We start from the raw sequence: 14,794 nt of genomic DNA on the forward strand, positions 1-14,794 counted from the left end.
TCTTTTACAGTGCTGTGGAGGAATTTTGGCCCACTCATCTTTGCAGAATTGTTGTAATTCAGCCACATTGGAGGGTTTTCGAGCATGAACAGCCTTTTTAAGGTCATGCCACAGCATCTCAATAGGATTCAGGTCAGGACTTTGACTAGGCCACTCCAAAGTCTTCATTTTGTTTTTGTTCAGCCATTCAGAGGTGGACTTGCTGGTGTGTTTTGGATCATTGTCCTGTGCAGAACCCAAGTTCGCTTCAGCTTGAGGTCACGAACAGATGGCCGGACATTCTCCTTCAGGATTTTTTGGTAGACAGCAGAATTCATGGTTCCATTTATCACAGCAAGTCTTCCAGGTCCTGAAGCAGCAAAACAGCCACAGACCATCACACTACCACCACCATATTTTACTGTTGGTATGATGTTCTTTTTCTGAAATGCGGTGTTACTTTTACGCCAGATGTAATGGGACACACACCTTCCAAAAAGTTCAACTTTTGTCTCGTCAGTCCACAGAGTATTTTCCCAAAAGTCTTGGGGATCATCAAGAGGTTTTCTGGCAAAAATGAGACGAGCCTTAATGTTCATTTGCTCAGCAGTGGTTTTCATCTTGGAACTCTGCCATGCAGGCCATTTTTGCCCAGTCTCTTTCTTATGGTGGAGTCATAAACACTGACCTTAACTGAGGCAAGTGAGGCCTGCAGTTCTTTGGATGTTGTTTTGGGGTCTTTTGTGACCTCTTGGATGAGTCGTCGCTGCGCTCTTGGGGTAATTTTGGTCGGCCAGTCACTCCTGGGAAGGTTCACCACTGTTCCATGTTTTCGCCATTTGTGGATAATGGCTCTCACTGTGGTTTTCTGGAGTCCCAAAGCTTTAGAAATGGCTTTATAACCTTTTCCAGACTGATAGATCTCAATTACTTTCTTTCTCATTTGTTCCTGAATTTCTTTGGATCTCGGCATGATGTCTAGCTTTTGATGATCTTTTGGTCTACTTCACTTTGTCAGGCAGATCCTATTTAAGTGATTTCTTGATTGAGAACAGGTGTGGCAGTAATCAGGCTTGGGTGTGGCTAGAGAAATTGAACTCAGGTGTGATAAACCACAGTTAAGTTATGTTTTAACAGGTGGGGCAAACACTTTTTCACACAGGGCCATGTAGGTTTGGATTTTGTTTTCCCTTAATAATAACAACCTTCATTTAAAAACTGCATTTTGTGTTTACTTGTGTTATCTCTGACTAATATTTAAACTTGTTTGATGATCTGAAACATTTAAGTGTGACAAACATGCAAAAAAAATAAGAAATCAGGAAGGGGGCAAACACTTTTTCACACCACTGTATGATGGATTTTGATAATATCACACTAGAAGAAATGCTTGATAAAACTTTGGATAAGTGGCCAAAATGTAGCCTATTGCTGATTTTAGTAGAAGATTTTTTTACATCAACATGGGCTATCTTATTTATTATTTACTTTGCCATTGTATAGGCCTATTTACAACATTATTGTAATCTGTAAATCTGCAAATAAAAAAAAGGGTGGGGGCACAGTCTTGTAAATTCTGTCGGGGGGGTGGCGGCTTACTGTTTAAGACTTTGAAAACCCCTGGTTTAAATAATATATACTTTCGGTAAAGCAATTACACTCATTACAATTCCAATGTAATATGTATTAATAAAGTCGATGATATGACCCTGTGTTGCATTTTTACTCTCCAAAGTTTACACTGTTGATTATAATTAATTTATTGTAAACATAACTAATAAAGAACTATTTTAGATATTATAAAGTTATTTCATAATATGCTATTTAATTTTGAGGCTCTAGGTGTTTGATTATTGAAAATTATTAACCACAAAATATAAGAACACAAAGAAATTATGAGTAATGAAGAGTAACATGTTGCTAAGGCATTAGAAATAAACAAATGTGGCCAGAACGTTGTCTCCTAGTTGCTGATTGTAGCACAGCGTTACTACAGCCTTCTTGCATCTTATATTTCTACATTGTTACAATGTGGAGAACACCTAGCAAACAACGATGCAATAGTAAAAATGGAATGTGGCTAAAACATTTTCACAATGTAAATGTGTTTGCTGGGATGCCCGTAGCACAACAGTGCAGGACGAATTACACGCCAGAATTTAATATTTAATAAAGTAAAAGAAATAGTAAAAGTGGTGCATTTTAAATATATAATGCATGTTACAGAGTTGAGTGACCAGTAGCCATGGAAACCATTTTGTCATGTGACTTACTCTCTAGGTCAGATATAATGAGGTTGTCGTGGAGCTTTACAGCACGATGCTGCTCGACCTCATCTTCCAACTCCAAGATGGTCTCCTTCATGTCTGCGATCTCGGTGTCCTTCTTTTCCAGCTCAGAGCACTGCTGCTCCAGAAGCCGTTTCTGATCAGCTAGCCGCATCTGGACGTCCTCACGGAATGCCCAGAACTCACCCTCCAGCTTTAGAACACACAAAGAAACACATTAGAATGGATACACTTTGGAAGATGGAATACTGCTTCTTTCTAAGCAAGAGTTGGGTACAAGAACTTGAAATCATTTCCATCTTTATAGTATTCTATATGCCAAAGTCCTAAGACATGAAAATGGTGTTCACACTGAAAACATTCTTGCATTAAAAAAAGTGGTAAACAGAGCACAGCAGAATAGAAGAAACTGCAGGGGGTGCATTTGAAAAGTTTCATTTCACTTGACACACCTTCTTAAAAACACAACAAAACAGCAAGATGTGATGCAGTAGCCAAACACATTCAACCAACACATGTACATAGACTAGAAATTAAAAATAGCATACAAAAAATACAAGAATACAAACTGTGTGAACAACCCCTAAGGGGTTATTCAGACTGAATGCAAAAAAAAAAAAAAAAAGCTAGACCCAACTAAACAAAAGGATCAGAATGCAGGTGTCTCGAGTCTGTCTTAAAAAGGTGTCTTAAAAACATAGTGCTCCTGTGCGAGATGCTGAAAAAACAGTGAGACGTGGCGCAATAGTCAAAGACGTCCGTATAGCGCATACAAATTATTAAAAAAAACACCGCAGACGGACGCAAAATGTCCTTAGATAACTTAAGGAAATGTGTATGTACCGAGTGTATTTGTCAGTTTCACCTTGCTAATTGCTTCCTGCAACTGGGCAGCTTCACTGCGCGTGTGCCCCAGCTCATCTTGTAGCTGAACTGCTTTGGCCTCTGCTCGCTCCTTGTCTAATCTCTCGCTGTCCAGCAGGTGCCTTATGTCACTCTTATCCCCTGCATTGTGAATGGAGAGGAGCTGGGCCACTCTCTGCCTCTCCTGCTCAAGTTGGAATCTGCAACGGTTTAGCTCCACCTGCTCTCCTTCAGACACCACCCTCAAAGCTTCCATCTCTGCTGCGGTGGCTGCGCACTCCCGGCGCTCTATTTCCACAGCTCTCTCGGCCATATGGACTCTTTCCTTCAATGCTGCCATCAGGCCTTGGGCTTCTGCGTTCTCCTGTTCTGCCATCTTGAGCGCACTGCTGAGCTGTTGCTGGACACCCAAGAGTTGCTCCCTCTCAAAATGTGAGTCCTCGTTGAGCTCTGCGTAGCGTCTTTCCAGCTCCACGTATCGCACACTTTTGGCATCTTCGTCATCCTTGGTGTAGGCCACTCGGTGCTCATCAAGCAGGCCATGGAAATAGTCCAGCTGTCTTCCATACAGTTCAAGACGCTCGCCTTGCTGACAAAGGGAGTCAACTAGAATGGCACGCTCTTCGCCCAAACGTTCATTCTCTGTAGTCAACTCTTGGGTGATCTGTTGCAGGTCAGCAAGTTCCTGTATGGTGGCCTGGAGTTCTTCTGCTGTGCTGTGTTGGTTCTCCTCCATCTGGTGGATGCGCTCAGTCAGACAAGCCACCGAAACCTCGCTGGTTTTCCCACTGCTACCCCTGCGTGAATGTTCCCTGTTCGGTGGCCCACCTTCAGATTCAGAAGATGACCCACAACCTGAGGGTGCATCTAGGGCATCATCACTAGATGTGATGGGCTGGTAGACCTCACTGCACTCACTGTCCACTGCATCCGGAGAGCCGACACGTCTTGGTTCTGACAATAAGTCCTCAGTAGATCCTTGGGCAGAGCCTTCAGTGGAAGATGTCCGCATGCCACCCCCTCCGCCTTCGCAGAGACCCCCCCTGGTGCTAATGCGGCCACCACCTGCAACAGGCTCAGGACTAAGGGAAGGGCAGCACAGGCCTTTGTCAGGGCTGTCAAGTCGGTGCTCAAGTGAGAAGCCGAGAGCATTTAGGCGATCCTTTAACATGCGGTTTTCACTCTTCAACATGTTGAGCTCATCACAAATGCCCTGGTTCTGGTCTTGAAGTAGGAGGAGTGTGGACTCCACATCTGCAGCACTGATAACAGGAGAAACCTCCTTCTCCTGTGGTTGCTTGGTTTCTTCAGATCCTTCTTCTGGATCAGGAGCCCCAAGGTCTTCCAGACCTAGCTGGGCTCTCATACCCCGAAGTTCAGAGCGCAGGTGCAGGATCTCCAAGTCTTTGATCTTGGCTAAGCCTTGCAGGTCCTTCACTTTACACTCAAGAACTGCTTTTTGTCTAATCTGGCTGTCTGAGCGAGATTTACTCATCCGAGACTCAGAGTCGCCTACTGTTCGGCATCGAGATTTCTTCTGAGACATGGCATCAGTGGGTCCGGCAAGCTTTTTAGCAGCACTGGCTCTGGAACATTCTTGCAAATTCTCTCGGGTCGTGCCTGGATCCTTGGCTGCAGAGGACATTCCACGCCTTCCTGATAGACCTAAAGGAGAATAGTCATTACATTTAGACATAACAGAAACCTTTCCATAACCACACAATAGTCATGGGCGTTCACATTTAATGGGCGTTCACATTTAATAATTGTTGCGACACAAACATCCATTATTCATAATATTCTACAGATCCCCCACCTCTACAATACGAATATAATATTCTCAGATCCATATTTAAATAATTCATATAAATCCTGCAGACTTTCTCTCGCAATCAGCACAGGAAATGTGAAAAATTGTGCAGATGCCATGCAGGCCAATAGGCAGGGATTATTTTAATACCACACAGTGTGTAGTATTTTGTAAAACAAACAGAACATTTTCTTTGAAATATCTTCCGAACCAAGGCAATGAATCGCTTTTAATGGTTAGCACTACCTAAACTGGTCTTGGCCTTGGTCTCTGTGCTGCTGGTGCTCTGATTAGAGGTTCCTCTCTTGTTTCTGGCTGTAGTGTTACTGTTGCTAATGGATACTCCTCCACTTCCTGCACTCACCGCTGGGAGATCATCATTGCTCTTTGCCTGGTGAGTATACAAGCACATTAAGTTAATAATCTGCTACAGATAAATCACAAGTTATACTTATCCCTTAAAAATGAAACTCTTAGCAGATTCTAGTTTCAACATATTGACATTAACAAAAATATTGATTAAAAACAAGTTAAACAGATTAATCCATACCCTGCTGAACAAAACAGCTTAAATAGTTTGCTAGTCTTAGCTGATTTAAGATGGTCTAGCTGGTCTCCCAGCCTGGCCAATATGTAATTCAGCAGGTTCAGCTAGTCAGCCAGCTAAAACCAGTAAACCAGCCCAACCTGGGAGACTGGCTAAGACCAGCAAACCAGCTTAGGCTAAAAGAGTTTTTTCCAGTTATTGAATAGTTAATTGGCTTAGTGGTACCTTAGATAGTGGGGCTGAACTCTGGGTTTTGTTTGCCATCTTGCTACCTGTGCCCATAATGTTGCTTCCCTCTGATCTGACCGGGGCTTTAGTGCCCGCTGAGGTTCTGGAGCCGGCGGCCGTGGGCTTGGTCGCCTTTTTCATGCTTGGTTCCAAGTTCTTGATACATTTACAGTGTAATCTAAACAGAGAGAAACAGGAGTCATTGACTTGGATACAGAGAGATATAAGCTGTATAATCTAAACATAATGGCCAAAACAAAACTTTTTTCTTTTGTTTTCACAAGTAAATAAATATTAAACAACAGTTTTTTAAAGGGCCCATTACTCCAGAAAATAACAGTGTAAAAAAAGCTTGTGAGTAATATGGAATGCAGTGTAAAGTAAATTAAGCTTTAGAATTGGATAAACCTGAGTCAGACCATCTTTATTACACAAAAATGCATCACTAAAACATCCAAGGTCATGTAATCTTTCCCTCCAACCTTCATATTTTTCCTGTAGCATTCAGTACTGTCATGCAGATCATTTTTCTGGGGAAACACATTGTGTACAAGTTTATGTTTTTGCTCAGAGACAGATGGAATGCAACATTAGGTCCCTGTGGATTTCTATTTATGCTGCCTCACATGCACTGTAATCTCAGACACTTTAGGGGAAAACAGTCATTGGCCAGCATTTGAATGCAGACAACACTGTGCGATTGGAGGAGGCTAAGAAGAGGATGGAACTGCCTTTCTTATCACATCATCATGGGTGGAGGCCAGGCCCGTTGGAAGAGCTGACCGACAGCATCTAGCCTTAAAAGGCTTTAAGAGTAGCAAAGCTAAGTCTATCTAAGCCATCTGTACGCAGTACAAAGGAACTAAAGTGTTTATGTGTGTGTGTGTGTGTGTGTGTGTGTGTGTGTATTTAACGGCACTTGTGAGGGACACATTTTTGAAAATGTCACCAAAAGAACATTGATACCTCTTAAAATCAATTTGTAGGATTGGACGCCAATAAAACATGATTCATAAATAATAAAAATGTTATTTAAAAAAAAAAAAAATGTATAATGCCAAAAGGTGTCTGTAGCTAGGCTAGGGTCTAGTGATTATAATTATCTTAAAATCCCCATGAAACAAAGTTTGCAACACATTTTACTTTATTCATGTAGTCTGACAGATTTTAAAGATTGATTTTATCCATTGGGAAATGACTGGACAATGAGAAGTGGACTTTACATACCAGAAAGGAGCCAAATGGTTGGAGGGAGAGGGGTTGAAATATAAGTGGACATAGTGACAGCGAAAAAGGAAAGTTTCAGAGGAGGAGCAAGCATAAAATTTTAACAAAAGACTACCAAGACAAACTTTTTTTAATAACATGCATGGATGAATCGTGCACAATAAGAACAGGTACGTGTAAAAATATATATATATATATATATGTGTATATATATATATATATATATATATATATATATATATATATATATATATATATATATATATATTTAAGAATATTAGAAGTCTTTGGGAGGTCTTCAGAAGACATTTGAATGACAAAGTGTGTACATAATGAGGCAACTTGTAGAAATACTAAAATCAATTAATCCATCTATCTTGTACCAGTGCATGCTCAGTTGCCTGGGGAACTCTGACCCTTTTCTTGCCCTTATTCAGACTCTCTGTGTAAATCTAAACTGGTCCAGACACTTTGATGCCAAACAGATGAGGCATGCCCAGATAGACACCAGCCTATACACCCCTATATTTCCCACAAGCCTTTTAAGTTGATATGTTTGAAAAGGAATTAAAACAAGGCAGCACTGCACCCAACTGCAGACCACCACTCACCATGCTGGTGAGGTGATATATACTGAAAGAACATTACACTAAAGCCGAAAGATGTTATTGTTGTATAAATAAACCTGCTGTTTGAATCAGTAACAACCAATGCCTCAAAACACCACTAATGATTTAATCTGAACTAGGGATGTGCAAGAGTGTTCGACTAGTCGTTCAACAACTGACTAATCGATTGGTGACGTCGACTAATCATTTTTAAACAATGAAAAATAATTAAAAGGTTTTTAAGACAGCATGTTAATATTGGAATTATTGTAGTTTAAATAATTTTTTTTTTTTTTATCACAAATACCATTGTGGTATTCTACAATTAGAACAAATAAGTATTAGTATAAACATTATTTTCATAGCAACCTCACGTTATTTGCTGCAGGCGCTAAACTGTTAGTATCAGTCACATTACAGAAAACAAGCGCTGAGAAATGATGTAGTCCAATGCAAATGTAAATAATGCTCAGAATGTCAAGAATGTGAGCTCAGAGTCGTATTGCAAAAGCGAAAAAGGCAAAGCAAATAGTAGATCAGCTGCTCCCAAACAGCCGGTTTTAGTCACGTTTTTGATGGATATTAGTCTGGTATATCAAATTCCAAGCTTCAGTTTCATGTGAATTTAAAGTTCAGTTCAGTCCGTGACACCTGGCCATTAAAGCACCACACGGCATCTGTCCGTAACCATAGCAACAGCTCCAGTACCCACACAAGTACAAGAGTTTTAACATTTAGGCTTGCATTTTGGCTTGCAAAATCTTACAGAAAACTCTTTTATATTATACAGTTGAAGTCAGAAGTCAGAAGTTTACATACACTTAGACTGAAGTCATTAACCACTCCTTTTAACCGTTCCACAGATTTAATATTAGCAAACTATAGTTTTGGCAAGTCTTTTAGGACATCTACTTTGTGCATGACATGAGTAATTTTTCCAGCAATTGTTTACAGACAGATTGTTTCACTTTTAATTGACTATATCACAATTCCAGTGGGTCAGAAGTTTAAATACACTAAGTTAACTGTGCCTTTAAGCAGCTTGGAAAATTCCAGAAAATGATGTCAAGCCTTTAGGCAATTAGCCAATAAGTGTCTGATAAGCTAATTGGCTAATTGGAGTCAATTGGAGGTGTACTTGTGGATGTATTTAAAAGCCTACCTTCAAACTCACTGCCCATTTGCTTGACATCATGGGAAAATCTAAAGAAATCACCCAAGACCTCAGAAAACAAATTGTGGACCTCTACAAGTCTGGTTCATCCTTGGGAGCAATTTCCAAATGCCTGAAAGTACCACGTTCATCTGTACAAACAATAGTACGCAAGTATAAACACCATGCAGACATCATACCACTCTGGTATCACAGGAAGGAGACACATTCTGTCTCCTAGCGATGAACCTTTGTATATGAGAGAGAGAGAGAGAGAGAGAGAGAGAGAGAGAGAGAGAGAGAGAGTGTGTGAGTTCGCTTTTGACACTTAGGACAGTTGAGGTACTTGTACACAACTATTTCACAAGGTGAAAACATTGATGCTCAAGAAGACAACACACTACTATATGCAAATATCTGTAATGTAGATTCTGAAGAGCAGTACTAAATTTTTTTTTTTTTTATTTGTATAAATTATGAAAGGGGTGTGAACATTTGAGACAAAAGGGAATGCAAACTTATATCCTCAACTATGTATACTGTTTATTAAACCTCCTATTAATGGGTTATCAGCTGTCTTTTCTTCTGCTTTCTATCTTGTTTCTGAACAGCAATCTAAATCTAGCAATTCTGTGATTTGGCTCCTTAATGTTTCAGTTTAGGTGCCAATGGCTCTTAAGTCGTTTTTTTAATCTGGAGCCCTATAACTGACCTAAGACAGGGAAGGTTTTCTACGATTAAATGTCAGGAATTGTGGAAAAACTGAGTTTAAATGTATTTGGTATGTAAACTTCTGACTGTAAACATTTATATATAATATTTTTGCCACATTTAAATAAAGCATCTCACGGTTTTTAACCGTGAATTCTAAATTCTTACGGTTAAATGAACTAGAGGTCGACTGATATAACGATTTTGCCAATCAATCGTAACCGATAACAGATTTCTGGAACTATCGGTTAGCAGCAAAAATCCACACCGATGGTTTTTCCCCGTTGCGTCCGGTGCTGGACCGGCTGGGAAGGGTCTGCTGTCATTATACAGTATGAGAGTCGCCCTAGAGGCAAAATAAAAACTATCACTTCACTGATGCTTGTGGTGTTTTTGACACGTGAGACTACACTCTGCATGGAGAGGAACACTTCAGATGTGGATTTAAAACATCAACAACGAAAAGGTATGTATACAGTTCACGTTGACATCATTATAAAGTAATTTGTTGACTAGCTGCTTTTATTAGAAGAGAACAGTATGTTTGCCGACAAGGCTGAGAGGATGCTAACATTAAAGCTAACCTCAATCGATTAGAACAATGTGACAAAAATGCATGCAAGTCCTACCCAAATGTTTAAATGTCACAATTGTTACCATCAATTACCATCTATTTGCATTAGTTTATATCCAGTCACGTTTATGCATTCATTAGCAAGATAAGCTGCATATTTAAAGCTACTGATGTAAGAAATCAAATTCATGCAGCTGAGAGAAATGCATGAACAAATCGGTTACATTTACATTTTTTTTTTATCCTCACTATAACACAATGACTTCAGATAGCACAAGAATCTTGTGCTAAAAAAGGCTAGACACAGTGCAACAAATACAGTTTAACAGAAAGCCTGTTTCTCCGTATGCTTTTAAAAGTTCTCTTTAATTAGACACAGTATCTAAAAAGCACTCCTGCATGAGACGAAGGGAAACAAAGAAATTCGTCTAGCACGTGTTTACATAAACAAATGGATGGTTGCAAAAGTGTTCGGTGTGAACAGCCCCTTACAGCTGGTGGAGGTCTTTGGCTGTTGCGTCTTGCTTTCTTATAAGCATTTCTCAGATTAAGCAATGATTTGTTTAAATGCTTTGTCAGGAAAGATGTTCAACTGAAATGTGTATTTCGAGATTCTCACATTCGGTTCCAGTCTGTTGTGTTCCATCTGTCTGAACAGCCCCTGGCTTGGGCTCATAGTCTGAGCTGCTTCACAGAGTTCAGCCAAATACCACTGCTATCTGTGAATATTGCTACTCTACATACAACTGTTCTGAATAAAAAAACGATGTGGTATTTTGCTGTTATTATGAAGCTTGAGTCTGGAGTAGTAGGAATCGGTGCAAGTGTAACACCATGTGAACGGTCTATTGAAGCGTTTACCCCCTAATTTTAATTTTGCCTTAATGTTTAAGAATATGGGCTGACTAAAACTTTTTATTTTATGCACATTAGTTGAGGTTTTTGTTTTTTTTTTTAAACAGCCAGTATAGAAATGTTCTATGCAATAATATAACGGTGCTGAATGGTTTATGTATTTATTGTGCTCAATTTAAAAATCAACATCAATTTAAAAATCAGCTGACTTTAAAATTCTAATATTGGTTCAAATATATTATTTCATTTTAAAGTACAATACGTTTACATGGTTCAGTCAGTACTGTTTATTTTTGTGATAATGTTCAGCACTATTTTACTTGGAGTTTTTTTTTTTTTTTCATTCAGTATAAATTTTAGAAACTATCCGTTGATTAACCTGTTATTGACTGGTACTGCCCAACCTAGTTATCAGTATCGGTAAAATCCACTATCGGTCAACCTCTAAAATGAACTGTGCCATTTTTAATCGTGGTCAGACTATTTAACAGAGACAGGCCGCTTCTTAAAAAAAAAAATGAATGGGAGAAACTGGAACATCCAACGGCAGCCAACAGTCAACGGATGTAGAAAGGAAGTCCTGCCTTACAGGTAAAAGAGCCAATTACCTTTCTATATATAGACATTGCTTGAACGCACATGCGCATTAGCTATACAAGCCAGAAAAATAGTGGGTTTTAGTGTAAAGAAGCACAATTTATGATACCAGTGTTGTTAGATTTTACTGCTTGTTTGAAATGTCATTTCATCGTAATCTTGACCAACCCTTTTGGAGATTTTGGTCTTTCCTCATTCAAGTAGATAGAAGCTGCACTTTCATGACTGGAAATAGCCTCCTGAGAGTGTTCTAAAGATGACCAACCGTGGACTGCCTTGCAAGAAAGGCTTTGTTGTGGTTAATAGTAAAATCGTATAATCGTGTCATCCCTAGATAGGACACAGACAATGTAATGAATGGAATAGATTAAGTCCTGCACACTGTCGTAAAGACACTCGGCAGTAAAATGCTCCGGTTAATCCAAGTTAGCTGCACTCCCACTTGCCAGTTGATAGCTCACTGCAGCCAACTTTCTACCAAACCTTAAATGTTCCACTCGGACTTCATTTCATTATTCACTACACTACTGGGTATTCGCACAAAGCTAAGCACTGAGCTAAGAACTGCACTGCCACTACACTTCAACACAATATCTATGAAGTATGAATACGATTCTTAGGGTGCTTTCACACTTTGTTCCACTTCTTGGAACGAACCAGAGTTTGTTTCCTCCCCCCTCCTCCGCTGGTCTCTGTTCACATCATATTATTTGGGTCCGAACCGCGGTTCGCTTGTGTCATTAACGTGAGTACAAGCGCCACCTGTTTACCACTGTAACTAACAACTCAAGAAGACATGAGCTTCGCTGTGTTAAAGTATTCATCTCTTTGGAATTACCCTCGGAACACAACACTTGTGTTTGTCTCCTGCGGATGCATTGAATGTGCAATGATGAGATGAATATTAGTGTTTGTCTGCCGTGTGCCCGCGGATGCGTTGCAAGAGATGTGAAGAATGTGAGCTGCTCTCTGAAGGGGATTTATTTTGACAAGCAGGTATGAGAAATGCATTATAACATAATAATTGTCATCGGGAGCTTGCACATGCAAATTATACATCACAAGTGGTTCACTTCTGCGATTTGGTACGATTGCTATCATATCAGCAGTGAACCATACTGGAGTTCACATGAATCGTACCCCAGACCAAATTTTCAAGCGGATTCGGGTTCAGTTCCCAGGTGCGCACCAGAGTTAAGAAAACAGCGTTCACATTATCCAAACTTTGACATCATTTGAACCTGGGTGCGCACCAAAACTGCAAGTGTGAAAGCACCCACCAAAGAGACAGAGCCTCAAACATGCAGGACCACACAAGAAAATCCATGTCTATGTTCAGAAGAGCAAAGTATTCTTACTAATTCTGCTGTGTATATCATTATTTTATACTGTGCATCATATGCAAATTGTCATAGTATGCAGGTTTGGCAAAATACACGTATTGCGCTATATACAAAAGAACATATGGTGCCAGATACTTTGTCCCACAATGCAATGCTATTAATTTAACCTTCCATTTCCAATGTGACAAACTACTTTTTAGAAGTAATATCTGTTGCGGTTTTTAATGTTTTGACATTTATCAGAATGTCTAAAGTTAAAACTATTTAACACAAAATTGGATTAAAAATACAGAATAGCTACTTATTTCTGAGCTAATTGGATGCAGCTTGCCTAATTAGTCTAAACATGCAACATGTTATGCGACAACTTATACTACTGCTTGAAATGTTTGTTGCATAATGCATACTGTTTCACATTCTAATTTAAATTATACAGCAATATTCAGTGTACACTGCATAGTATCAGTAAGCAATAGGTTAGTCTTCCATTCCAAACATGGTCCATATCAGATAACAGAAAAACCTCAATGATTACCAATCTGAACTACCACCCCTGGAGTCACGAGTTTGAATCTAGGGCATGCTGAGTGACTCGGTGGTCACAATTAGGTGTTCTCGCTCTAATGGGGTGCATGGTAAGTTGTGCGTGGATCGCGGATAGTAGCATGAGCCTCCACGTGCTGTGAGCCTCTGCGGTGTCATGCACAGCAAGCCACGTGATGAGATGCGCGGATTGACTGTCTCAGAAGTGGAGGCAACTGGGATTAATCCTCCACCACCCGGATTGAGGTGAGTAACCGTGCCACCACGAGGACCTACTAAGTAGTGGGAATTGGGCATTCCAAATTGGGAATAATGGGGATAAAATTTAGAAAAAAAAAAAAATGATTACCAATCTAAGCTGTGTGTCATTCACACACATGTTATTCAGTGTTTGTAAAAACAACAGATTAAATATTTCAGCATAGACAATCAGGCATCCTATAACACTTACTCAAGATCTCACTCTCAAAAAGAGTCTGGCCAATGGGAAACAAGGTATATAATAAGGCTCTAGAAGGGGATGTTTTCAAAGCTTTTTTTCCCATTTAGAAGAGGGGTGGGTTTCTTTCAACTGAGGTACCCACTCTTGGACTTCACCAAAAGATTGCATGTCTTACTGGGTCTCTTGGGGTCAATGGTCATTCCAGGTGCATAAAGATGCCCCAGTGCACCTGTTCAGACCGTGATTCTCAACACAGATGTCCAAACAAAAACACAGGATACACTCAACTTTACACAAGAGTACAACAAAGTCAAATGAATGTGAAACAAAAACCTAAGGCTGCATATGCACAATGGTAAAACAAGTCAAATTTCAAAAGGTCCACACAACTTTACATGTACAACAAAAGCAAAACAAAAACCTAAATTTCAAAATTCCACTCAACATGTACAAGATTAAAACAAAAGTTAAATAATAGCCCAACAAAAAACTAAATTCCTATATTGCGCACTCAACTTTAGCCTATGTGCTCAACAGTTTCAAAAATCCAGTTTCGTATTCCAACAAGACACTTTGCTTTTGTCTGATGGCATGTCCACACTCCTTACAGTGTGGTTGGTTTGACTGTGGAAGTAACAGTGTCTGATGGGGCTTTAAATATGTGCAATAAGGTGGAAAGTCATTTGGCTCATGTGTAGCGCACAATGAGAAAACATGCCCAATGCAGCAGATGAGCAAAAATAAATGGGCTGATAAAATGGACCCTGTCAGTGTATATGCTTCTCCTTGGAAAAACTCTGAATAAATGTGCAAAAACAAGCATAGAACCAAACAATCCTGCAAAATGATCACAAAAATCAAAAGCACCGTGCTCAAGAGAAACAGATGTTGTTTTGTCAGTGGAGTTCCATGTGGTAAAGATGTTGGTCTGTTACCTCCCCATCTGAAAGGAAGGTCACAGTGAAGTTTGGCCTGTTTTTCCAACATTAAAGGGAGCAGGGACTCTCTAGACCTCATGGGAAATA

At 39.7% G+C, this 14,794-nt stretch overlaps 1 protein-coding gene across 1 annotated transcript in view; it reads right to left on the reverse strand.

The window, feature by feature from the left end:
- The window catches only part of LOC127430578 (cytospin-A-like), a 43,255-nt gene that overhangs the window by 25,227 nt on the left and 3,234 nt on the right, over positions 1-14,794 (reverse strand). The window contains exons 2-5 of the mRNA XM_051680438.1: positions 5,714-5,894; positions 5,188-5,332; positions 3,133-4,796; positions 2,253-2,460 (exon numbers count right to left, since the gene is read on the reverse strand). Coding sequence (XP_051536398.1) covers positions 2,253-2,460; positions 3,133-4,796; positions 5,188-5,332; positions 5,714-5,857 — 2,161 coding nt within the window. The 5' untranslated portion in view covers positions 5,858-5,894. The remainder of the gene's footprint in view (positions 1-2,252; positions 2,461-3,132; positions 4,797-5,187; positions 5,333-5,713; positions 5,895-14,794) is intronic.

The sequence above is a fragment of the Myxocyprinus asiaticus genome, chromosome 40 (assembly GCF_019703515.2).
Source record: "Myxocyprinus asiaticus isolate MX2 ecotype Aquarium Trade chromosome 40, UBuf_Myxa_2, whole genome shotgun sequence".
Taxonomy (NCBI): Eukaryota; Metazoa; Chordata; class Actinopteri; order Cypriniformes; family Catostomidae; genus Myxocyprinus; species Myxocyprinus asiaticus.